At 38.7% G+C, this 26384-nt stretch overlaps 1 protein-coding gene across 2 annotated transcripts in view; it reads left to right on the top strand.

Moving 5' to 3' along the window:
- Positions 1 to 26384, top strand: part of Prim1 (DNA primase small subunit) — a 103240-nt gene that overhangs the window by 5721 nt on the left and 71135 nt on the right. For both annotated transcript variants that reach the window (XR_011018307.1, XM_067148437.2), the window contains exons 3-4: positions 12433 to 12608; positions 12694 to 12892. Coding sequence is in view for 1 of the 2 variants with exons in the window: in XM_067148437.2 (XP_067004538.2) it covers positions 12433 to 12608; positions 12694 to 12892 (375 nt within the window). In the remaining variant the exon portion in view is untranslated. The remainder of the gene's footprint in view (positions 1 to 12432; positions 12609 to 12693; positions 12893 to 26384) is intronic.

The following is a 26384-nucleotide window of genomic DNA, read 5'->3' as shown; positions in this document are numbered from 1 at the left end:
TGTACATGATGGAGAAAACGATTTAAGTAATCATGTGAAGTGCGGTAAACATGTAAGATATGTTAAATAGAAAGAAGATGATAAGAAAATCAACGCATTTTTTGCAAAGTCTGGAAATGTTAACAGTGACGTAATTAGAGCCGAGTGTCTGTTTATTCCTTTTTGGTGGAACACAGTGTGCCCTTAAGTGCGGCTGATCATGCTGGTGCTTTAGTTACGATTTTTCCCACATCAGAAGTTGCAAAGAAATATAGCTGTGGTCGCACGAAAACGACATGCATTGTAATTAAAATGGCAAAAAATGCATCATCTGAAGTTGTTAAGTGCCTTTTAGAACGGACCATTTTCTTGGGCAACGGATGAAAACAGTGATATGAATGCTCAGTTGTATCCTATTGTTGTTTCTGTTACGGGGTTACCTGTGGAATGCAGAGGTGAAAGAAGGTGCGGGCTGGAATGGGTCTAACTACAAAGCTGAGATATTGATTAAAATTGCATTAAAGGTTATATTTTCGAAATTAGCAAAACATAACAATTTTGACATAGAATTTGAACATTCAAGAAATAACAAGTTAATAAATCAGGTACAAGACCAGGAAAGCCAAGATTTAGAGACACTTTAACGATCTGGGCTTCAAGCCCCACTTTTTACAATTCCTGAGCTCTCAGCTCACAACCACATATTTATCAAAGGGCAGAAAACCCTTAATAACCTGGAGTATTTGCTCCCACCTAGCACTGTCAGGCCTTCTAGAGGCACATATCCAAATACAAGAAAGAGCTGACCCGCTCTCAATTTTTCAAGCCTATCAAAGGCCACAACGGACTTTACTATTAACTGCCCTCAAGGCACACTTACAAAGAAACGGGGGTACCTCGTACCCAACGGCCTTAGTAGAAAAACAATAGGTTAAGTTAATGGCCCGCAACACCAAGTAGAATGGAGGCGAGTACTTGCACTCCTACATGAAATCTTTTAAAACCTAAGAGGCACTAGGCCGATGAAGCAGGGGCTATTCCCAAACTATGGAGGTGACTCGTATGAGATAACTTTAAGACATTACAGAAGGGAAGAAACGGTTACAAAACATAGTCACCTCAAACTAAAAATGAAGGGGAGCTCAAGAGGGTAAAGCACACTCTATCCCCGTTTTACAGTTAAAGATATGTGAAGTTTTATAAAAGCGACGGCAAATTACATGTTTCAAGATAGGTTACATAGTAAAGATTTCGGACCTTCCCCGCGGTTTAGACTGCTGAGCTAGCGAGAAATAAAGATGTTAAGTGGCCATTACCTTGTAGAAGAGATGCAGCCGGATGAAAGAGGCGCTTCCCGCCTCCTGCTACACTTTCATACACTAGGCTAGATATTGTTGGAGTGGCCGAGAGACAGGAAAATCAGCAGTTTTTATACTCTCGGGGAAGATTCGAGACCTTTCATGAATAATTAAGACACACCCACAGTTGTTTATTGGCTGGCTACAAGTTACACATCAAAATTGGAGAAGAAATATACGATTGGTCAAAAATTAATTACAGAAATAATTGATTGGCTAACTTCAAAACTGGCGGAAAGAAAAGATTTATATTGCCAACCCACAAATGAAAGAACGAAATTTAGTAAAGAACAAACTTATGAATACAAAATTTCTTCAAATAAAGTTCTTCCACTTCTCATCAGGGTGCATGGCCATAGTTTTTTGTAGAGACATCTATCAGAGAATGTCCACACTTCTTGATCAGTAGAAAACAAAACAAGTTGAACTCCACACAGTACTGACAACTTCGTAATCACAAAATTTACGGTAGTGACATCTTCTGAGGAAACTTATAAGTTGATACAGTTGTTAAAGTTCAGAGTTTCTCCTGTAGAGGAGTACTTAAAGGCGGAAAATTCAGATGTGCGGTGTAGAGGTGTATCAACCGGTACAGTTTCATTGAGTGCTGTGCTATCCATACCAGCGTTAGATGGGGATTCAACAGAGTGAAACATAGGTAACCTGATATTATCACAGCTGAATTCTCATAACATACCAATTGAAAACGGTGTGGCTTTATGCTCTGACAATGCTCCTGTTATGACAGTACACAAAAATGGGGTTTCAGCAGTTCTGAAGGAAGTTCAACCAAGTAAAATGACATCATAGGTTGAATTTGCCACCTGATTAATCTAGCAGCTGAAAAAGGTGCTGGAATATTATCACTCAAAGTGAATGAGATCCTTGTTGATATATTTTATTTCTTAGGGAACAGTGTCAAAAGAAAAGAATGCCTTCAGAAATTTCAGAACTTGCACAATAAATAGGCAAAGAAAATTCTGAAGCATGTACGTATTAGGTGGTTATCTTTTAGATGTTTGGATAGACTACTGGACCAGTGGGATCCGATACTTTCTTTCTTCAAGGAGGAATCTTTAGGTAGATGTTTGGATAGACTCCTGGACCAGTGGGATCCGCTTCTTTCTTTCTTCAAGGAGGAAATTTTCCACAAGCTTGACCTCTTTCAGAATACCTAGAGTTGAACAAATTGTATCCAAAGAGTATCAGAAGAATTCTTAATTCTGCTACTACACATGCCCCTAAAAGAATAGCATGTTCTTCCAAATGTGACAAACCCATTGGCTGCAGTAAAATCTTTATTAAAATTTACAAACCCATCCTAAAAAGTAAGACTTCTACAACACGTGAGGAAAAATTGTTTATGTTCCTGTCTTCAAACTTGAACAAGGCCTTTTGCACTTTCTTTCATGTGACTCTTCCTGTATTTGACAAATTCAGTGTTGCCTCACAAGTTCACTTTTTATTAGAACTTCTAATGGATTTGCTAAAGCAGTTGTTCACCAAGTTTAAGCCCAAAATTGTCAAAAGCTCCTCATTACTCGAAGTTGAGTACAACTTGATTCAAAATCAAAGAAGTGATGGTGAGTTAGTTATTGGCATTCAGATTTCGAACAGAGTGAATGGTCTCCAGGATACAGATAAATCAATTTCCTTTTCATCAGTGATAAACTACTTTTTCACTGCCCGTGACTACATCATCAACAAGTTTCCACTCGAGGATGATGTGTTAAAGCATGCTCAAGGTGCTAGGTTAGACAAAATTGAAGATGCACACTTTTCTTCCATTCGTTTTTTCCTTGGAAAAGTTTCCTATCATGTTATGCAAGGAAGAGAATGAAACTACAGATGAGGTGGAGGAGTTCAGAGGCAGTTCATAGCTCTTCAGGTAGATGACACTTTGGCTGCAAATCAAGATGCTGCAAGTGATTCCAAAAAACCAAACCCCACAGCACTTAACGCCCTTGAAAGGGCCTTGGCCTGCCCAGCGATCACTGCTCAGCCCGAAGGCCTGCAGGTTACGAGGGGTCATGTGGTCAGCACGATGCATCCTCTCAGCCATTATTCTGGGCTTTCAAGACCGGGGCCGCCATCTCACCATCAATAGCTCCTCAATTCTAATCACGTAGGCTGAGTGGACCTCGAACCAGCCCTTAGGTCGAGAGAAAAATCCCTGATCTGGCCGGGAATCGAACCCGGGGCCTCCGGGCGAGAGGCAGGCACGCTACCCCTACACCACGGGGCCGGCTGCAAGTGATTCCAGTTGGGCAAAAATATCAAGAATTTGTGGAGCTGATGGACTTCTTAAGTATAACGAAATTTCTAGAGTAATGTTCTCTATTCTCGCCATACCCCATAGCAATGCGGAATATGAACGTGTTTTCAGCCTTGTTAAAAGAAAACAGAACAGAGTTCATCTCGTCCATGTCCAATGAATCTCTGGAGTCTATTTCTCTTTTGAAGACCAGGAGTTCTGGTCCCTGTTATGGCAAAACGTTTCCTCTAGACCTTTTACAGGAAGCTAAAAAGGCCACAACTATGACTTTAAAGTCGAATTAGCATGTGATTTGCAGTGTGTATTGTATTGTTTCTTGACTGTGTTATGTTAAAAAAGTTTTATTGTGTAACGCCTTTTTCAGTTATCGCATACCTGCTTAATTTATCAAGGAAGTCCTGTTGTATATGCTCCAAACTAATATTCACCATGCCTCCTGCTGTTTAACATGTTTGTCTACAAATCACTGGCCTATGATGTAAGTAGATATGTTTTCGTTGAAGTATCCTGTTTAAATCTTAAATATTTGAATTTTGTAGCCCAGAAGTATTATTATTTTCGTCAAGCCAGGGTATTCCCATTCCCATGTTGAAAATCATTACATTTTTGTTGCGCGTGAGTTTTACTGATAGCCCTTTTCGAAAGTTGGCAGGTGTAGTAGTAGTGGTAGTAGTAGTATGACCTGGTTGAGAATTACAATTTAGGCCTATTCCAAATTATAGCAAAACAGTTCACTAAATAACTCAAAATTGAACCCTGAATAGAGCTGTTTCTTAAGAAAAGCTTCTTCTTCTTCTTCTTCACTTTTATTATTCTACATTCATTTTATTCCAAACTAGCTGATGTACCTGTGCTTTGCTACGGAATTCTACATTGTATATGGAATTCTAGTGTACACGTTGTGAGCAAGATTGTATTAAATTGCATAGGTCTTAACATTACCCTAGAAACGCGACGGGGATGTCACCAAACATCTTTTCTCATATGAAGACTGAGTTAGGGAATTTTCACTGTAATGGTATACCCGCTTGTATGCCATCAGTCACAGTCAGGTTGGGGAGTTTTCATTATAATGGTAGACACTCTCCACCTGCCTTTTTACATCCTCAGAAAGACTGTGTTAGTGGTTTTCCGAACTGAAATGAACATACGTTACAATGATGTCAGTACGAATGGCGCGATTAAAAGCATTGCTTTCATATGAAATACTCGATCAAATGAAACACCACATAGTTTCTCACTTTTAACAAACAGGACTACACTGCCGATCCAACAGTCCAGAGTTCCCCGCAGACAGCCATGATTCGTGAAATCTCTTCGTCTTTTTTGGCGGGGAGAGGGTCGAATAGTGGAGACTCCCAGGGCAGAAACTATGCCCTTTTACTAATCTGTTTCCTGGGAGTACCCGATGAGTCGGAACATATCAATTCACTACACTGGCGGCGGAAAAATCTATCTGATTTGGAGACAAATTTTTCCTCCAAGTCAGAGGAGAAACCTCCTCTTCACTGATAATTTGGAATAAAATGAATGTAGAATTTAATAAAAGTGAAGAGGAAGAAGCTTGTCTTAAGAAACGGCTCTTTTCATGGTTGAATTTTTTGTTATTTAGTGAATTGTAGTGCTATAATTTGGAATAGGCCTAAATTGCTATTCTAGACCAGGCCATACTACTACTACTACTACTACTACTACTACTACTACTACTACGTCAGCTTCTGCCTTAAGTATGCACACTGCTCATTCAAAACAGCGTGTCAGAATAGGGATTGAATAAATGGAATATTATGAAGAACCAGTGTGTTACGTACCAGCTGTATCAGAAAATGTATGAACCAGAGGAATGGCATGCTAAAGAAGAAAGTTTTCTAACTCCCCGGCTATTTCCCGCCAATATTCAGTCAGCCTATTATAGTCGATATGCAGCAGTAATACCATCTATTGGAGTTAAGAGGCAGCAAAAGAGGCAAATAACATCACAACAAACAATGGTCAATGTAATGTTATTGTTGATCAATGTCATGCGCTTTCAATATTGTAGGCCTTCACATTTAGTTTTCTTCCGACTCTGCAATATCAAGTAACTATTCTCATTTTGGTTCCGTATTGAAGTTGACGTATGTCTCAAATATTATTACAATATTATAAGTCCACCTATTCAATACAATACAATATGATCCACTATTTCATATGGTCAGAAATTTTTATACATAATACATAGTGTCAATGGTACATGTTTCACCCTCCTTACGGGCATCATCAGCCTATATCAATCTTAAAAATAATACATATAGAGTCATTCTAATCTTATAAATTATAGGTTAAAATGTTGAAAATGATTTTGTAAAACATTATACAATAACATCTAAAACAACGATAATGCACCAAAGTATGTTAAAAGAGAGTAAATTAACAGTTTTGAAGATTAAAACGTGATTAAACATGAAATTTTGAGAGTTTAAAACTAAACTACTACATAATTTCTGAACTCCGCTAGCTTTGACATACGTTTTATCATTAGCAACGCCTCTACAAGAAGTTCCATTTTCTTTTCGACTTTCAGATATCCCAATCATATACATTTTAGCATGTTTATTACGTTCATACTTCCGGTTTAAATAACTGACAGTGATTTTACCATCTTGGATTCAAACTTGGGAATTGAAGAAACATCCCCCTTTGATAATTGTGTTTACACTCAAGGCCATCACAGTCTTAATGACATTATAAAAAAAGGATCCATTTTAGTTTTAAACTCTCCTGAGAGCTATGCTGGTAGTAGCTTTACTAATAATGAATGTAATGAGTTCTGCTTTAACCTGTTTTAAACAGTTGCTAACACACTTGACATACGGGAACAATCGAAGGTTATTCTAATATTTAGATTTTAATTGACACGGTCAGGGGGATACTCTTGGACCTAGTTGACTTTCATTACATCGACGTTCAGCTCAACCAAGCACCCAGGACAAATGTTAATAGCCATATATTGAAATGTCTTTATATACAACGTAAATAACCAGCAGTTGTTCTACCAACTTCTTTCACATTCTTTTTATATCCAAGACGGCAAGCTATCTTAGATTTAAAACATTGGAACCCCAACAACATGCCGGACATTCACAAGAAGTCAACATTTATAACAACTTGACAAAGCTTTTCATCTTATCTGCTTATGTCTAGTGTTTTAAAAGTGTTTTTATCTTTTGTGAATGTAGTGCTTTTCTTCAAGATATTATTGTGTTGTATATATTTTTAATAACTTGCCGATTTTAAATTATATGGCTGAGGATGACCTCGAGAGAGTCAAAACTGGTCCCAGAAACAAGAATGGTGTCATTTTTAGTCATTTAGTTTTGTTTTGAAAGGTGATGATTTCTTTCCTATTCCCCTAGAGATATATGTCTGTATATATGCAATATTGAACATTAAAGTGGAAGATTTTAACTGATTTTTGTAATAATATTGAACTGAGAACTCATTTAGGTATAGACTGTCTTTGCAGCCTGATTGTCAACATAATAATCTACTTTCAATCCCATTATCCCTCAGTATGGCTAACATTCAAACGTATTCAAATATTGCATTGTTGGCTACAGTCGTGAACAAAGGGAGTAGTGTATCAAGGAAATATAAATAAAAATCAGCTGATTTTTTTATTCCGATCATTTGTAGTTCTGAGTAGGCAGTTAAAGTATCTGTAATTTATATTTTACACCCTCGATCTTTCAGTATTTATGAGCGGTTAACTAATAATAATCAAGTTCCTATATCCCAATAATTGCAATTCAAGTCCCTTGCGTAGTTTTGACAGAAGTTTTTTGAGAAATTATCGTAAACAACCACATATTTTTCAGCATTTAGGAACACTTATATTCTCCATCCCATGGATTAGGGAAAATAATAGTAATCTGTAATAATCACATAAACACATTTCAGTTGAGAATTGTAGTGCTGATACGGTATATTAGATAGCATCTTGCCTATTATATCAGTGTGTATCTTTGTGTACGGTAACCCTTTCAATACTTTAGCACTTAACCAAATGGCAGGTTTCATTTCTATTACAGCATAGTAGGTAAAGTGCCGGTCCCGTGGTGTAGGGGTAGCATGCCTGCCTCTTACCTGGAGGCCCCGGGTTCGATTCCCGGCCAGGTTAGGGATTTTTACCTGCATCTTTTGAGATGTTATTAAGGTGCTGCTGTAAGACTTGCCGGCGAGTTTCTAAGTCCCTTATCAGTGCTATTGCGCATGTGTGGCTAGCGGTGTATATAAGCGTGTGCAAGCTTCTGCTTGCTCATTCCGAGCGGAGCAGTGCCACGTTATAGACGTGTACGTTATCCTATGTATAGGTCTCCTCGACCTATAGTTAAGAAAAGTGTAATTCATATTGATAGTTATGGTAATGGCGATGGCTATCATGCATTTATGTTGTATAAGCCAGAAGAATCTGGTGTATTACTAGGTTGGAGGCTGAACATGTGTGTTTAATGTTATTAAGGACAACGTTCCCAAAGGACTTATGGCTCGTTTCCACCTCGCTAGGATTGCTCCATTAAAGGGACACTGTAGTTTTTATTGAATCATTTCTACTATGATTCTACGACTAGTTTTAAGAAGCGCGACAAATTAAGCACGAAGTACTTCAAGACTGTTTTATTTTTAAGTTGTTGTTCTTTTAAATCCGTGTTATTTCATAAGTGAGCAAACCGGTTTGCATATGTTTTTATCAGTTTATGGCCTAAGACTCGCAAGTCTTGGACTTGTAGAAAATATAGTCTAATTTTAACACAGTTTCATGTTGTTAATATGGTTTTAAATTGTGATCAATTTGAAGTAGATAAACTTATATGATTGTCAATTTTTCCACAAACGTATGTCAGCTGATGATGACACAGAGGGGCGTCGAGAGTAGTTCTGATTGAAATATATGTTGTAATTACAACTAAGCAACAATTTTTATGTATTGAATGTGGACCCAAATTATAATAAAAGTTGTAATTTTGGTTCAATACAGACAAACAATGAAGTTTATTAATTTAACTGACAGTGAGGTAGTGGCCCCGGACTAGAAAGCCAAGAATAACGGCCGAGAGGATTCGTCGTGCTGATCACACGACACCTCGTAATCTGCAGGCCTTCGGGCTGAGCAGCGGTCGCTTGGTAGGCCAAGGCCCTTCAAGGGCTGTAGTGCCATGGCGGGGGGGGGGGGTGGTAGGATAAACTAGCACTAATATTAATCTGCCTATGCATTTAACTTTGTTGGTAATCCTTGAGTAGTTCTTGCAAATTTTTGACTTTAGAAATTAGAGTGCTTATTGTATTATTTTGAGTAGTCTTATGAATTTTGAACTTGAATTGTAATTTCCATATCTGTTTGTGCTTAGTTATAACCTGTTGTAATTAGGATATGTCTGATTGTAGTTTAAAATTACTGTAGTGTATAGTAGTATCTGAACTTAGTCTGAACGTAGTTTAAAATTATGTAGTGTATTATAGTATCTTATTAGAAATAAGTGTGTTTATTCTATTACTGAGAAATATTTGTGTAGTATGGTATCTGTGGTATCTGTAGTAACTCTCTTACTAGAATTCTGTTGCAGTTTAGAATTGTGTAATTCTTGTGTATTATTTTCTGTTTTCAGTAAATTGCATCCTGTTAGGGTGTTGTAGGAAAAAAAAAATCATTCAACTAAGTGGTATTGTAGTGTAGTAGTAGCCTATATTAATTACCATATTGTCGTGTGATCTTTGTGAACTATCTTAGACAATACAGAATTTTTTTCCTTTCATTTTTATTTTGCACAGAATAAGTTATCTATTTTTCCTTTTCTTTTCATTATTCAGTAAAGAATGGATAAGGAGGGCAATTGTAGGAACTGTGGGTGTGGCCAAGCATTAAGGAGTGAGAGGGAGGAGTTGGAGTCTTTGAGGGATATAATTAAGATTCTCTCAGAGGACAGGAAGGAGAGTAGGCCTCCCTCAAACAATGTACAGGATACAGTAGGTGTGAAAGAGGGGTGGGAAGGAAATGGGGGAATTGTAGAAGACAGGTGGCTAATGTTTTAAGGGGAAGGAGATTGCCGGCTAAGGGCTCCATTCAGGATCAGATTTCAGGACAGGTGTCTGTGAGAAATCGATACGAGTCACTGCAGGTAGAACAACTGAGGGAAGATGAGGAACTGTTGTTGAGAAGTGTGGAAGCAGGAGGAAGGGGAAAGGTAGGAAAGGGAAATGTGTAGTAGTGGATAGCAAAAGACAGGTGGAACAGGGTCATGGGAGGGAGAAAAGGGAGAAGGAAGTAGCTTCCGCAGCTGTCAGGAAAGACAGGGATGACCAGGAGAGGAGGGGATCAAATGAAATGGGTAGGGTTGAGGCTCTGGTCATGGGGCACTCCATTGTTAGACATGTGGGGAAAGTGTGTGGAGGAAAGAGAACCAAGATAGCGTGTTATCCAGGAATTAGGTTGAGGCAGATGTTGAGGAAAGGAGGAGGAGGTCGTGTTTCACATTGGTACTAACAACGTAAGACAAGCTGGTATAAGTACCAACATACTGTAGTTGGGGATGTGTGGGATCTGGTAAATACAGCTCGGGTGAAGTTTAAGGAAGCGGAGATTGTTATCAGTGGAATATGGTGTAGGAGGGATACTGACTGGAAGGTGACTGGGGATTAAAATGAGACTATGGAGTGGGTATGTGGGAAGCTGGGAGTGAGATTTCTAGATCCTAATGGGTGGGTAGGAGATGGGGATATGGCCTTCACTTAAACTGCAGTGGTACATATAAGTTAGGAAATTTGTTTAGATGTGTTATAGGGAGGTACATTAAGGGAAACGGGGTGGCCTAGGGAGCGGTGATCGAGGAACAGGGAACTGGAAGTCAAGTAGGGATGACATAAAAGTGTTAGTGCTGAACTGTAGAAGTATTGTAAAGAAAGGAATAGAATTAAGTAATTTAATAGATATATACTTACCAGATATTATAATAGGAGTTGAATCATGGCTGAGAAATGATATAATGGATGCAGAAATTTTCTCACAGAACTGTAGTGTGCATCGTAGAGATAGAATAGGAATGGTAGGAGGGGGAGTATTCGTTCTGGTGAAAGAAGATTTTGTAAGCTATGAAAAAGTTAAAGATGACAAACATGAAATTCTAGGTGTAAGGTGGTAGTGGTGATTGTTTAAAGAGGAAGTACAATTAGGCAACCATTCTCTCCTAGGTGTAAGGCTTATTTCTAAAGATAATAGGCAACTTGATGTCTTTGGAGTGTACAGACTGGGAAAGGGTAGCACTGATGCTAATTAAGAATTATTTGATAAGATAATCAGCTATGTGGGAAACGATAAGGAAAGGAGTGTGATTGTAGCGGGTTATCTCGTTTTACCAAATGTCAAACGGGAAGGTAACGCGAACTACAGGAAGCATGGCCAACAAATGGCAAATAATACTTTCAGGTTCCCTATGGGAATCAACATCTATATCATCCGATGACCAGGCAGGCATCAATTTTTGGTAATGAGACAAAGTCTCTCATAGTGCATTGGCACTGCCGGTGGCTCCAAGTAGCCTATGCAGTGGTCTCCACAGTATACACTAGCCATGCGTCTTGGTGGGTGTGCTATTTACCAACTGATGAGCCAAACTTAGCACACTGGGGCGAAACGCTGGCAACCAGGAATGAGTTAGCTGGAAAATTGGTAATGTCCAATAACGGACAATTTATATTGGTATTATAAATTTATTCATTCGTGACAAATATTTCAGGTTCTGTATGGGAATCAATATCTATATCATAAGTGGTATGTACCGAGCTTTCAGTGGAGAGATGGCATGGAATGACATCAGTAGTCTAATAAGTTTGAGTGGTGTCTTTAAAAGTAGGAAAGATCACAATATGAAGATAAAGTTAGAATTCAAGAGGACAAATTGGGGCAAATATTCATTTATAGGAAGGGGAGTTAGGGATTGGAATAACTTACCAAGGGAGATGTTCAATAAATTTCCAATTTCTTTGCAATCATGTAAGAAACGGCTAGGAAGACAACAGATAGGGAATCTGCCACCTGGGCGACTGCCCTAAATGCAGATTAGTAGTGATTGATTGATTGATTGATTGATTGATTGATTGATTGATTGATTGATTGACATACTTTCCCTCGGTACTCTGTCATGTGCTTACAAAATATAAACATAACTGTGATTGTGTGATCTAAAGATGCACTGATTAATTCATCTTGTCCTCCACCAAAGATCACACATCCCCCCCCCCCGTAAAGGCCTGTATTATGTCAGCTGTATTAACTTAAGAAATACCGTGATACTTGTGTGGAGTCCTCCTTCTTCCCCTGTGAGTGGCTGCGTGGTTTGGGTCATGTAGATGTCAGCTTGTATTTTGGAGATAGTATGTTGAAACCCGACTGTCGCAGCCATCAAGATGGTTTTACATGGTTTCCCCATTTTCATACCAGGCAAATGCTGGGGCTGTACTTTAATTAAGGCCACGGTCGCATCTTCCTACTCCTAGTCCTTTTCTATCCCATCGTTGCCATATGACCTATCTGTGTCGGTGCAACATAAGTCAGATTGTAATTGCTTGTAAATTTTTACAATCACTAGTTTGTCCAACCGGTGAATTCACTTCCTGTTGTTGACACAGATTTCTATTACAGAATATGTTTGAGACAGTACCATGTTTCACTCGCAGTATGTTCATATTCTTTATTTACAAGTTTCATTCAATTCCCTCTTGTTGTATGAAATACATTTTTGGTAGTAGTGTACTAGTATACTGATTTGTCGTGTTCTTAAATTCTAGGCCCAAGGACCATAAAACATTTGCTTTGTTCCAACCTGTGGAGAAAGAATTAGTATTTGATATAGATATGACTGATTATGATGAAGTTCGCTCTTGCTGTAGTGGTACTGATGTGTGTCGGAAGTGCTGGCGATTTATGACAGTTGCTTGCAAAATTCTGGATGCAGCCCTAAGAGGTAAGACTGTGAATTCGAGTTCTTATGAACAGAATGAATCCAATATTAACTCAGCTTATCTTGGTTGTTGCTCTTTGATTTTTAGAGGATTTTGGATTTGAGCATCTTCTTTGGGTGTTTTCTGGTCGACGTGGTATTCATTGCTGGGTTTGTGATGAGAAGGCTCGCAAATTGGATGCAGCATGTCGTGGTGCCATAGCAGAGTACTTGCAAGTAATTTCTGGGGGAGAAAATCAAGCAAAGAAAGTTTTTATTACCGGTGACAAAATGCATCATTCTCTTAAGTAAGTTATTGGAAGTCATTTATTATTATTATTATTATTATTATTATTATTATTATTATTATTATAACCTTGTCACTCTCTAGTTCCTATGCAAATAGAGGCTTATTATATACCATATTTACTCGTGTATTAGACCCCCTCATGTATTAGACCCTCCTTGGCTTTTCGAGACGAAGAAAATTAAAAAAATGAATCTCACATATAAGACCCCCCCCCAATGTAATTCGTCGGAGAAGAACAATTCCACTTCGAAGCAGGTGCAAGCCTTATGCAGCTCTGATGACATCATACAAATTTGTGAATAGTTGCGTCCGTATGACCCACGCAATGAAAACATGCGTCAGTAATGCGATACATCTGTGTTTCGTAGTTAAGAAATGTCTGCCTCCGTAGCGTAGGCCTACTGCAGCTGTGATGATGTCGCACATATAGGTGAATAGTTTTGTGTCCGACGCGCGCATTGCAAGCACGCATCAGTCATGTATATATGTCTGTGTTTTGTAGTTAGGAATGTCCGCCAGCGTAAGGGTTAGCACAATTAACCGCCGTTCTCAGGAGCTTGAGTTCGATTCCCGGTACTGTATTGCCAGAGATTTACGAATGGCAGGAGGGTTGATTTGCGTTAAGAATGGTACATGCAACTCCCTTCCACTGGAGGCCTGTCTAAAAAAGAGCTGCACAACCTCGGGATGAGGAAACGAGTTTACTTTAGTTCAGAAATATTCACCTTTGTTGCTAGGTCTGTTAATACAGGCAGGCAAGATCATTAACAAAGTGATCGTTTAATATCTTGTAACTCAGGCCAATATAGGTTTTTTTGTAAAACGTGATATAAACAATCCAATCACTGTTGTTTTACTCGCCCAAACAAATAATAATAATATTGATTTATTTATGTCCCCACTTACTTTCAACGATTTTCGGAGGCGCCAAACAAAACATACTAGGGTATGCGTTAATAAAGAGTGGGAGACAACGAACGTACGAAATTAAACATTATGATATTAAAACGCATTGCTGCCACACCTGTAGATGTCCAAAATAGCGGCAAACTTTTGTGTTATTAAATTTTATTCTTTCTGTTGTGGAACTTTTGGCACTATCCAGGCGATAGCATACCTAACCACCGAGCTCGATAGCTGCACTCGCTTAAGTGTGGCCAGTATTCGGGAGATAGTGGGTTCGAATCCCACTGTTGGGAGCCCTGAAGATGGTTTTCCTTGGTTTCCCGTTTTCACACCAAACAAATGCTGGGGCTGTACCTTAATTAAGGCCACGGCCGCTTCCTTCACATTTCTAGCCCTTTCCTGTCTCATCGTCGCCACAAATCCTACCTGTCAGTGTGACGTTAAACAACTTTAAAAAAAAAATACCTAACCTAAACCATTGCGATCTCTCTTATCTCATTTACAGCTGTTTAGGTAAATACTGATGTGATAAATGTAGAGAACAAGCATGAAATATACTTAAAAAAAGGGTCTGGCTTTCAACAGCTGCAGTTGTCAAAAGAATGCTTCGAGTCACTATGTATTACATTCGGAAATACAGTAGAACCTTGATAATTCGAAATCGGTTAATTCAAAATCCCGCCTAATTCGAAGAAGCTCTCGTTCCCGGAAACATGAGATATAGTTTTGCATGTTATTTCAATTGTTTAATTCGAAATACGGATAATTCGTAATTCGAAGTACAATGTCGGCCCCATTACCGAAATTCAGACTTTTAAAATGTAAAGGCAGTTTCGAATTAAAACAATAGTATGTTACAGAGTAATTTCAACTGGAAATTATCCGTTCCGCGTCACAATAGAACGTGCGTTCCGGAACATGGAGGGGTAGCTTTCCGCACTTACACTCACTTCGGTGGGTCTACAGTGCACTTCATGATTGCTAAGTTGAATGAATCATTGAATGAAATCGGAATTCTTTTGTATTCAACCTTTTAAGGAATGCCGTAATATCACACAACAGGCAGTGTGCGGGAAAACAGAATCCGCGAACACTGGCGATGCCGACAGTTGATGAAAAAATGTGGCTCATATGATAAATTCGTAGGCACCGAACAATATTGTCATTGCCAGTGAAACTGCATTGCTTTATTTTCATGTGAGCCCAAACGGTCTTATGGTTTTAAAGGAGAAATTGCCAGCCGGGAAAACGTACAAGGGTGAGGGATGGGGGTCATAGTAGTGCGTTGCAACGCACATGAAAGCGAGATACTTTATCCCCTCGTCATAGGAAAGTTCGATAAGCTACAATGTTTTAAGGGCGTCGGACACTTTCCATGCCAGTACAAAGCTTCTAAAAATGCAAACAGTACAGAAATCCAAAAAGTAATGCATTTGCACAGGGCAGCCGGCATAATTTATCCTCGTCTTTGAATTGTGTGATTTTTTCTTTCGTTGCGTTGGGTTTTGTCAGTGATTTATCTAAGTGCATTATTTGAACATTGTAAATGCACCTTGTTGGACACATTTCGGAAATAGTTTTTTCCATGGCATTTGAAAGGTTTAAACTGTGAATCGAAGTGATTGCATGTATTAATGGGTCTTAGAATACTTTGTGACGCGGCAAGTGTTTACATTTCTGAAGTACGAGAGAAGTGCCATGGCGAGAAATCGTACAAGGATAGAGTCATAGGAAAGTTCGATTTTAAGGGCATCGGGTACTTTCTGTGTAAATACAAGGCATCTAAAATGCATGGTATAGTAATCCAATTAATAAAGCACTTGCACAGGGGAGCCAGCATAGGTTTCTCATCGTCTTTTAATCGTGCTTTTTTTTTTCTTTCTTTCGTTGCGTGAGGTTATGTTTACCAGTGAGATATCCGAGTGCATTATTTGAATACTGTAAATGCACCTTCTTGGATACATTTTGGAAATAGTTCTTTTTTCATGGCATTTGAAAGGTATAAACTGTGAAGCAAGGTTAACTGCATGCAGTAACGAGCCTTAGAATATTTTGTAACGCAGCAAGGGTTGGTACTTCTGAATTGCGAATTGGCGGTTAATTCGAAGTCTGATTTTTGAGTCCCAACGACTTCGAATTACTGTACAACTCGTAACACAGAGATGCCAACTATTACGATTCATTCGTAATAATTACGAATTACCCGTCATAATTACGCCTTTACGAATGACACACCACAAATTACGATTTTTTGTTGATTTTTAAGTGTAAGTGTATGAAGTTGTCAAAAGGATACACAAGGAATGCCATTACAGCTTGAATTCTCAGAATATTATTTTCGGATTTTTCAGTAATCATTGATATCCCTGTACTGTCCCTCGTTTAAGAATATTTCGAGTTTTCACGTGCCAAACGCAGTGTGTGCTTCCAGTACCAGAAATACAGTAGAAGTCCGCTATAGTGAGAATTCATAACAGCGAAAAATTTGCTCGTTATAGCGGATTGTCGTTATATCCGATTTTTGTAAAAGTTGGGGAAACCTTCATACACTTTAAAATCGGTATGAAACGGCAGTCAGTTTGTTCAAAACTTTTGGTTTCGTGGATGAATTCCACACTATGGATTACTTGTTTGTTATTTTTCGAAATCCGATACTACGTGAAAGTGTGTGTTTAATTTCACCCTAGACAACCCTGAATGCAATACGACCCCCACTTTTTCCGTCAAAAAAATTAAATCAAGCTTAAAAAGTACTTGGCAAAATCATATGAATGCCTTTCTTGTACAGTATGCATTTTAAGACTATTTGTCTTCACGCCATCGTGGCTATTGCGGTAGTTGCGAGTGGTGTTAATTACTGTTAGGCCGCAAATGCAAGATGACTCTTGATTTTTCACATGAGATTCTGAGGAAAAAACGTCGTCTTTGATTCAGAGAAATACGGTATCACTCCAGAGGCTTGTGTGGCAAACTTTTCAGTTTTCTTCTTCAAACTACGTCAGCTAACCTAACCGTATATGTTTAATGAAAACATTTGAAACGCAGCTATACTCCGTACGGCTCTACTTCTAAATTGACGTTTTAGCAGATTTTGGCTCTGTCTGGTGGTTATGCGCTGAAGCATAGACATCCAACCAATCCCAAGCTGTCATTCATATCGATGTATATCGGCAGAGCACGATCTCGAAACTTAGTTGCCAGCTCTAATATTTACATTCGCCACGTGGTTAACCTATCTCGTTCAGCGTGTTTGGTATTCGGTACGGTTCGCGATCTTTTGCATTTTCCTTCAATATTTAGTGTGTTTTTCATATTGTTGGAGGGTTCCAGTGACTCTGAGATCAGTGGAGTGTTCCCTTTGTAGGCCATAACCTCCTTTCTGCGCCAGCCGTTAATGATGTGTTATTTCCTCATTCTCTTTTATTGTTAATAAAAGTGCCAGATATTATTAGAAAGTTTAGTTCTTGTGAATTTGTTTTCAATCCATATTCATTCGTTTTTCTGAGTATGTATTACAATTTAAAAGGGCTGTTTACCGCGGTCATATTGCATCAGCTATTCTCGCAGGCGTAGCGCGCTGGCAACAGAGGTAAGGCGATGCTCATTTGTTTTGCGAAACTTCAATTTAGAAGTAAGGCCGTGCGGAGTATAGAGAAATTATAACTTTCTTGCTATAAATTTACATGATGGGAATAGCCTTTCCGAAATTTAACTAAACGCAAGAAAATATAAACTATCCTCTGAAATCAGTGATGTACGCTACTCTGCCATATTTTGAGGTGTTTCACATTCTTACTTAATTTCAGTATTTAACATTAAAATTAAGAGATTGTTTACTTCAGCCTATATTTTTAAAGAGTTAACAACTGCTATAATACCAATATATTGGTCCATTATTGGACATTATAAATTTTTCCAGCTAACTCATTCTTGGTTGCCTGCGTTTCGCCCTTGTGTGCTAAGTTAGGCTCTTCAGTTGGGACTTAGCACACCACCCAAGACGCAAGGCTAGTGCATACCGTGGAGGCCACTGCGTAGGCTATTTGAAGCCACCAGCAGTGCCAATGCACTATGAGAGCTATGTCTCATTTCCAAAAATAGATGCCTGCCTGGCCATCAAATGATGTAGATGTTGATAAATATAAATATAAATTTACTCATTCAGGACAAATATTTTAGGTTCCCTATGGGAATCAACATCTACATCATTTGATGGCCAGGCAGGCATCTATTTTTGGAAATGAGACATAGCTCTCATAGTGCATTGGCACTGCTCGTGGCTTCAAATAGCTTATGCAGTGGCCTCCACGGTATGCACTAGCCTTGCGTCTTGGGTGGTGTGCTAAGTCCCAACTGACGAGCCTAACTTAGCACACAAAGGCGAAACGCAGGCAACCAAGAATGAGTTAGCTGGAAAAATTTATAATGTCCAATAACTATAAATTTACTCATTCAGGACAAATATTTTAGGTTCCCTATGGGAATCAACATCTACATCAATTAACAACTGCTATCGGCCACGTTTTTTACGCATTTATTACGAAAACTAGTTATCCTCTTTCATTTTGAATTTTCTTTAGAGAACAGTAGTCGACGGCTATTACTAATCGACTCCAACATCGTCTTCGAATGTCGATGAGGGAGGTCGAAATGCACATTGTGAGAAAACTATACCGTACTAAGATGATCGAATCGCATTTTGTGGCAAACGTTTCAGTTTTCATATTCAAACAGCATCACCTATTCTAAGTTAACCATACTATACTCGTGATGAAAACACACTTCAAGCGCTAGTAGAGAAACGATAACTTTCTCGCTATTAATTTAAATGATAATAGCATTTCCGTAATTTAACCAGATTTTAAAGACTGAAATTATAGACATATAATCAAGATGTGAAATGGACTGCTGTGAAAGGGCTTGATCTTTCATTTATGCATTACATTTTTAGCTTTAGAATTCCTGCCTGAACGTTCACGACTAGATTTTTCTTTTTTCTCATTTAAAAGCATCGTATCATCATATTAAAACACTTGTCAACAAAAATATCGGCACATTCCTTACACACGATTCAATGAATTTACATTTAAGAGCTGGACAATTTTCCTTTTAACTTGAAGCCTACTAACAGAAAGAAAATCTATAAATTTAGCCTCAAAAACATTCAAACTTTCTCTATAAGCAATACTTGCCATTTTCCTTTTAACTTGAAGCCTACTAACAGAAAGAAAATCTATAAATTTAGCCTCAAAAACATTCAAACTTTTCCTATAAGCAATACTTGCCATAATGCCATTACATTAGGGTAAAGCAATTTTGCACCATATTGTTTCAACAAAATATGTACACTTCTTAAAACCCATATTTTCCTCAGGGCTTGACAACGCATTACGGCATTCCAAATGGGGTAGCTTGGAACACAACTAGCCACACTTATATGCATAATATGTATTTTCCTGAATTAAATCAAACCCACAGATCACACCTACAACAACACATCGGTATTGAAGGTTAACTGCTGCAGTATACAATAAAATATGCGTATTATATTTTAAGCCAGTTAAAATAGGGGTCAAGCAGATCAGAAGATTATGAAGTACTATAAAAATCTTTGTCACTGGAAGAATATATATGCAAACACAATATTACTTACATTTTCTTGTCACGAGAGAAACTGAAGAAAGACCGTGCATTCTTCTCTACTTCATAGTTACTGCAGCCAAACACAGCACATACCTTTCCCCTCATGTTGAGAGGAGATATCAAGGAATGACACAGGCTACTATTTAATTATGTCAACTCACTGAAAACACATAAATAACACCAAAAACTTAACACACAAATACACGTGCTCTTATGACAGAATCAGTAGTTCTCAGGTCAATCCGCTAGAGAGAGCTCTAATAGCCGTCCCTCGATATCTCGCTGAGTATCGTGTATTGTCTGTACTATATTTGGTTTCATATAATTATAAGTGCTCGTGTCGTGTTTGTATATATTTTCAACCAGTGTATGAGTTTCTAGTGTTCCGTGTTTCGTGAACACAAGACAGTTTAAGCCAGAACTAAGAACTTTTTAAGTTTCAAGTGCTGCTTGCCATGTGTATGTTGCATTTCAAGGTAATGTCGCGGAACCCATTGATGTGTTTCCATGCAATCGCCTTTAGGTACATAATTTTTTTATTCTGATGATTGTTATCAGATTCCCCTTGATTTGATTTTCAACAAGAACTGATGATGACTCCAAGGGAGTCAAAACCGGTCTTGTTATAATTTAATATATTTTACAATGTGTTGAATGGTGGAACATCCTTCAACTCTATCTTATTATATTTTATTATATACACAGGGTAATTTCCATGGATTTATAGGTCACTTTGACTACATACATGTCAGAATTACTTGTCCCAATTGCCAGAGCCCTGTCACATATATCAACCAGGAGGGATTCACTTATATTTACTGCCAAGTAAACACACACAATAGTGAAAAGTAAAAAGTAGTTTGTATCTGGTTTATATATATATATATATAATCGTGTAAGTTTTCGGCAACTATCAGATAGGAAAAGGCAAGTAGTGGTGATGGTGATGATTATTGTTTAAAGAGAAGGACTGGGGAAGAAGAGCCATGGCCATAATAACAGCCCTAGTATTTGTCTGGTGTAAAAATAGGGAAACTACTGTACCAGGAACCGTTGGTCACCTGGAAGATGAAATTTTAAAGTCCGAGATTTGTAACGGGACGGCCAGAATTTAGGTTCTCGACGGCACGGCCCGGTACTCAGCCTGCAGTCCACGTCACCGATGACGCAACAGCGTGTGAACAAGGCGTGACAATCTGGAAGTTTCCAGATGATTTTCTAAAATCCAAACCCCTTGGAATTTTGATTTAAAACCTACGCCATCTTGTAGTCCATGGTTTAAACGTACACATCTGCAAATTTGGCAAAAATCAACCCATGGAATTGGGAGATATTCGAGGAGAAAAAATACAGTTTTCCACGAGGCTCAGGCGATCGCCCGGCTCGTGGATATAAAAGGGAGAGCCACATTGACAATGTCATTGTAGTTCCAATTCAAAGCTCAGACTTGTCGAGTGTGCAGGCATGAGAATGAATCTTTACTCGGTATTTGAGCTTAGTACGGTACACGAAGGATCGTCAAAATAAACTTGTGAATTCAGTGAACGATGTGACACAAAATGTTCGATCGCGTACGGACTTGTAAATTTGATGAGTGCTACAACACTTAGAAACTTCTCGACAACACAGTGTATGATGGTGATAGTTACCAATTTCATGTTTCTAACTACAGTTTAAAACTTCAGTGGCAAGTAATTACTTGAAGTTTTTTCAATACATTATTTTGTGTGAATTAAGAACATATCTTAGGATATTATAGACTGCTTAGCTCTCAAAAGTAGACTGTTAACAATCGTACTTTGACGTGTACGTTTAAAGACTGTGGAATGGTAACATATTCATGGCGAGTGTGAGATATTGAATTAAATTCTCTTTCTTCCACATTTGTACTCTGAATTTTATAGACCATTGTAGTTGAGAAAGGACGTTATTTTCAAGTGTTAATTTTCTTAAATATTATGAAATATTATGAAATTTACAAACATTCTTCATGAATAGACTCTTATCATCGCATATAGACACTTATAAAATTACGTGAAGTGAATTTTGATTTTTGCAACAATATTAGTGGAATATAATTTTGTTAACAAACTTTATTCCAAGTGACACTACTCTTAAATTTGATTTGAAGTAAGGACATTATTAATTATCCCTAATGAATTATGCTTTCAGTAGACTACAATTTTCGAGTGCTCCAATTTAGGAACAATTGAACTGTACTAGAAATAGACTGTGAGATCTGAGTGATACTGATTACAGACGGTAGACCTAGGTGTATTATAGACTAGGATTTCTAGAGCAAGAATCTCGAAATATGCTACTACTGATAAGATACTCCATCGGTTCTATCAGTATATTTTGAATACGATAAATTCTAACGAGTGCCTATTACACTTATCTGCACCTGTCGACGATGGAAAAGAACGTGGTTCGATGAGGGATTCAAACGTGGTGCCATGGTGGACATCACGACGTCCGACTACAGGGAGCTCAACTTGTGGTTCGCTGAACTACATGTTCTTCAATCCAGTCCAGTGTTCCAGTAATACAGGTGATATAAGTGCTTTAGAAACTGTAGTTCCACCACACTAACTTTTGTTGAATGGAACAGCAAAGTGAGTTTTGAAGTGGGTAGCACAACGAACATTATGAACTTGAACTAGAATCATTTGGGTCTATCACAATTATTTAAAGACCAAGATTGAACTTTACAAGACGCAGTTTATACTTCACTTTCGTAATTTTGCGAATTTCAGTGTTAAATTTAGGTAAAATACAGCAAAAATTTGCATCTCGAGTGCTATAAACTTAAAAACAGAATTTATGTTACAAGTGATGAAATATTTTATTTGTTTCAGTTCACTAAAATGGACTTATTCTCAAAAGAGACAATATCAGAAGAGTTCGTTACTTGAAGATACAATTTATTTTCATTCAAGCATTAATCTAAAGACTTAAGAGAAAAATTCTTCATGTTGACAAGCCTATGTGCAGGATAAATGCTTTACTTTCAATAGCTTCAACTAAAGCTAGCCATTTTTTTGTATATAAATCGTTATCGAAGAAAATGATAATGGATCTACCTTTTGAGTTCAATGAAAGAATAAATGATGTTGTTGTTGCTTGTTTAAAGGGGTCTAACATCGAAGGTCATCGGCCTATGAATAAATGTTCTTAAAGAATAATACACTATCATTTCGCATACCCTCTCTGTACCGCTCCATAAGAACCCAAAATCACTTTGATAAACCTCATGCCTCAGTGTTCCCGGTACACTACGGAAAACGACCTTCAGGGCTGCCGATGATGCGTTTTGAACCTACGATCTCCAGAATGCAAGCTACATGTATATGGCCCGTACAACACACTTGGTTACACATTACTATTGCTTCATGTTCCCCTCGTCGAAGCTACCGTATTTATGAGTAGATTACACTCACTGTAACAACGCTATAATCAAAGCTACACTTCTCCGTACAGTCGATATTAGTATGAGATTTAATTTCCACTGAAAGAGATACCCTTATCTGTGGGCAAGTCATACTCATACTTAGCCACATTAGAGTAATGTGTAGGAAGACAAACAGGTGACTGACTTTCGGCGCTCGCACCAAAGAATTTCATTGGTTGTGACAAGCAAAGAGTTGCATGGAAGGTACTTCTATCTCCATTTTCAAACCAATATTGAAACTTTAATCAATGTCTAGTTAAACATCGGCTGAACATTGTTTATGCAATGGAAGATCGTGCTCGATTTAGACGTTGTTTTGGTAGACGTTGTCTAAGCCTTAAAACTAGTCATTGTTTCTGCAATCGGCCCTAAATCTTCAAATGGATATTTGAGTATCTTGAAAATGATTTAAAACATTGCCCAAAATGGTGGTTTAAATATCACCTTAATCATTGATCTAATACATGTCACCATAATATACTGTAAGTTAATTTTGATTGTAATTGACAATAACATGATTGAATTTGAATATAAATTGGTCTGAATGAGTTTGAGTTGGATATTTTCATAAAATGAGGTCTTAAAGTAGCCTTTAGAATGAACAACACACTGCAGACATATCAGCAAATGCAACCTAAACAAAAAAGACCTCTTCCTCAAGTCAGGAATTTATGAACTCGAGTGTCAAGAACCTAACTGCAGTGCCATATACAGGGTTATTCACCTAACATGTTACACGGAAATAACTTCTAAACCATTAAAGATATTGGCATTCTGTTTTCATATTTGTAAATGGTAATCAGGGTCTTGTAAAATAACGTGCTACTTAGTCTCATGGGGTGATTAATAACCAGGATATTGATAACTCCATATTTTTAAATGGAACGGCACAAATTCATACAGCTGGCCTAAAAGTTCACCTGTGTACAAATTCAAATATGTAAGATTTTCAAAATCGGACAAGTACTTTTTGAGATATTAATAAGAACAGAATGCGCAGTTTTGCATGCCGCATCAGATGGCGTGAATTCGGGCAAGGACAAATTGACGCGCAAGCAGCTTCCTGGGAGTGAGTTCAGCCACAGAATGGATACCAGGCATGTAAGCACCTTGTACACATGTGAAAGGTTTGCAAAGTGTGTATGATAGGTGAACTCATGACAGGACACTGATGTGTTTAAAAGGAATAAAGCAAGTACTTTGCCTTGAAAGGAACATAACTAAAGCTATAATTGTTATTGGTTTTAGTTCACAGTACATACTACTGTATGAGTTGAGAAATAAGCACAACACAAAACACTGGAAGAGTTCCTTCTAGAAAAGTAAATGAATAATGTCTGAGGTAGACTTCATTGGAAATGATCCTAAGGGTGTAGGAATGGGAATATAACGTCTCGTCAGTGTAATTGTTATGAGGCAGGCATTTTGTATGTAGAGACCGTGTTGGCAACGAGTTCAGTAGTTCATGTGGCAAAGCCATTCGTGGCCAATCATTGATTGGCTGGAGGCTGAATTATCACAACAATAAAGATACAAGGTAGGTGATGTTTGAATACGTGTGTCTCAGTAAAAAATGAAATGGCGTATGGCTTTTAGTGTCGCGAGTGCCCGAGGACAAGTTCAGCTCGCCTGGTGCAGGTCATTTGATTTGATTTGATGCCCGTAGGTGACCTGCGCATCGTGATGAGGATGAAATGATGCTGAAAACGACACATACTCCCAGCCCCTGTGCCAGCGGAATTAACCAATTATGGTTAAAATTCCCGATCCTGCCGGGAATCGAACCCGGGACCCCAGTGACCAAAGGCCAGCACGCTAACCATTTAGCCATGGAGCCGGACTGCATCTCGGTGATCCCCATACACAATGTGTCTATTTAACTATGTGCTCGAAATGTTGACCATCAACGTCAATGCACATTTGCAGTCATGTCGCGAGGGATGATGTCACAGACCGAAGAGATTCCCTCGATATTGCAGCACATGTTGCGATGATATTTCGCTTGAGATCCTGCGGTGTTGTTGGAGCTTACGCGTAGACTATGTCCGTGCACGTTCCCCTGAGGAAAAAGTCCAGCGATGTCAAATCAGGTGACCGTGCTGGCCACCTGATGACGCCTCCACATCCGATCCATCGACTGGGGAATGTCTCGTTTAAGACTTGCCGGGCTACAAGCGAATAGTGGGCAGGAGACCCATTGTGCTGGAACCACATACCCTGTAGTATGTTAAGGGGTACGTTTTCCAGGAGAACCGGTAACACTTCTGATAGAAATTCGGCATACCTGTTCCCCGTTAAATTACTTCCAAGAAAATATGGCCGCCGATTATCCCGCGCTATACATTGACACTCCATTTCCGCTGATGATTCACCTGCCTGAGCCAGTGTGAGATCTCACAAGACAAATAGTGCATATTCCGTAGATTGATATGTCCATGGTTGCTGAAGGTCGCTTCATCAGTGAAGAGAAGTCTCTGCAGGAAGTTCCTGTCGTCCCGTGCTCGCGAAAGAACAACACGGCAGAAATCCACACGTTGTCTATAATCGCGCTCATCAAGTTGTTGATGCAAAGATACGTGATAGGGATGAAACTTGTGTCGCTGTAAAATGCGAATGACACTTGCGTGGCTTATCCCGGTATCACGCGCAATTGCGTTTGAGGTAGTATGTGGATTATGGGCCACGACCGCCAGAACATCTATTGCTTTCTCTTCCCCTGTCGCTGGTGTGCTCCCTGTTTCTCTTCACATTATTATTCCTGTGTCCGTTCTGCAACAACTTGCGGCAAAGGCGTCATATTGCCATACGTGACGGATGATCCTGGATGGTATACCTCTCAGCATACAGTTGTGAAGCTCTCCTAGAACTCCTTCCACACTCTCCGTACAGGAGAAGCATGTCCAGTTTCTCTTGGTTTGTGTAGGGCATTGTGTAAGTTCTCCAGACTTACTCCAAAACTATACTGTACGTAACATGAGGCCCGTGAGACACAGGGCGGACAAGACCTTCCCCTCCTACGCCCTCTAATAGCAGCTACACTACCTTACCTTACTATTTCCATTTGTTTGCAGGACGTGCGTCATTCACACTGTGATTGCATGACAAAATCCATATTTTCAAACACTAAGACTACTCCAGAACAGTAATGCTTATACGGTCGCACTTTCAGTAACGCAACTTATTGTTCAGGTTCCTCTCCAGACGTACGTGAGTAAGACACTCGAAGGGGTAGACGGCAAACGAATAAATCTCGTGAAGAGATGATTTTGTTGGGTAGTATTGTGTATATTAGCTCTATGTAAACAGCAAGCACTAAGTGGGTTGCATAAGTGTTTATTTTGTTGGTGTTTGTCACATATTAGTTCTTATTCTGGGAGTAAAGTCATAGAATCAAACTTTAAGTGAGTCTTTTGTCAGTGGAGTGAGGCTGAACCTGGCATGTTACCCAAATTTAATTTCAGGGGTTATATAGCAACAGGTAAGGTTACAA

This window comes from Anabrus simplex, chromosome 5 (genome assembly GCF_040414725.1).
Source record: "Anabrus simplex isolate iqAnaSimp1 chromosome 5, ASM4041472v1, whole genome shotgun sequence".
Taxonomy (NCBI): Eukaryota; Metazoa; Arthropoda; class Insecta; order Orthoptera; family Tettigoniidae; genus Anabrus; species Anabrus simplex.
This window is presented reverse-complemented; position numbering and strand designations above follow the sequence as displayed.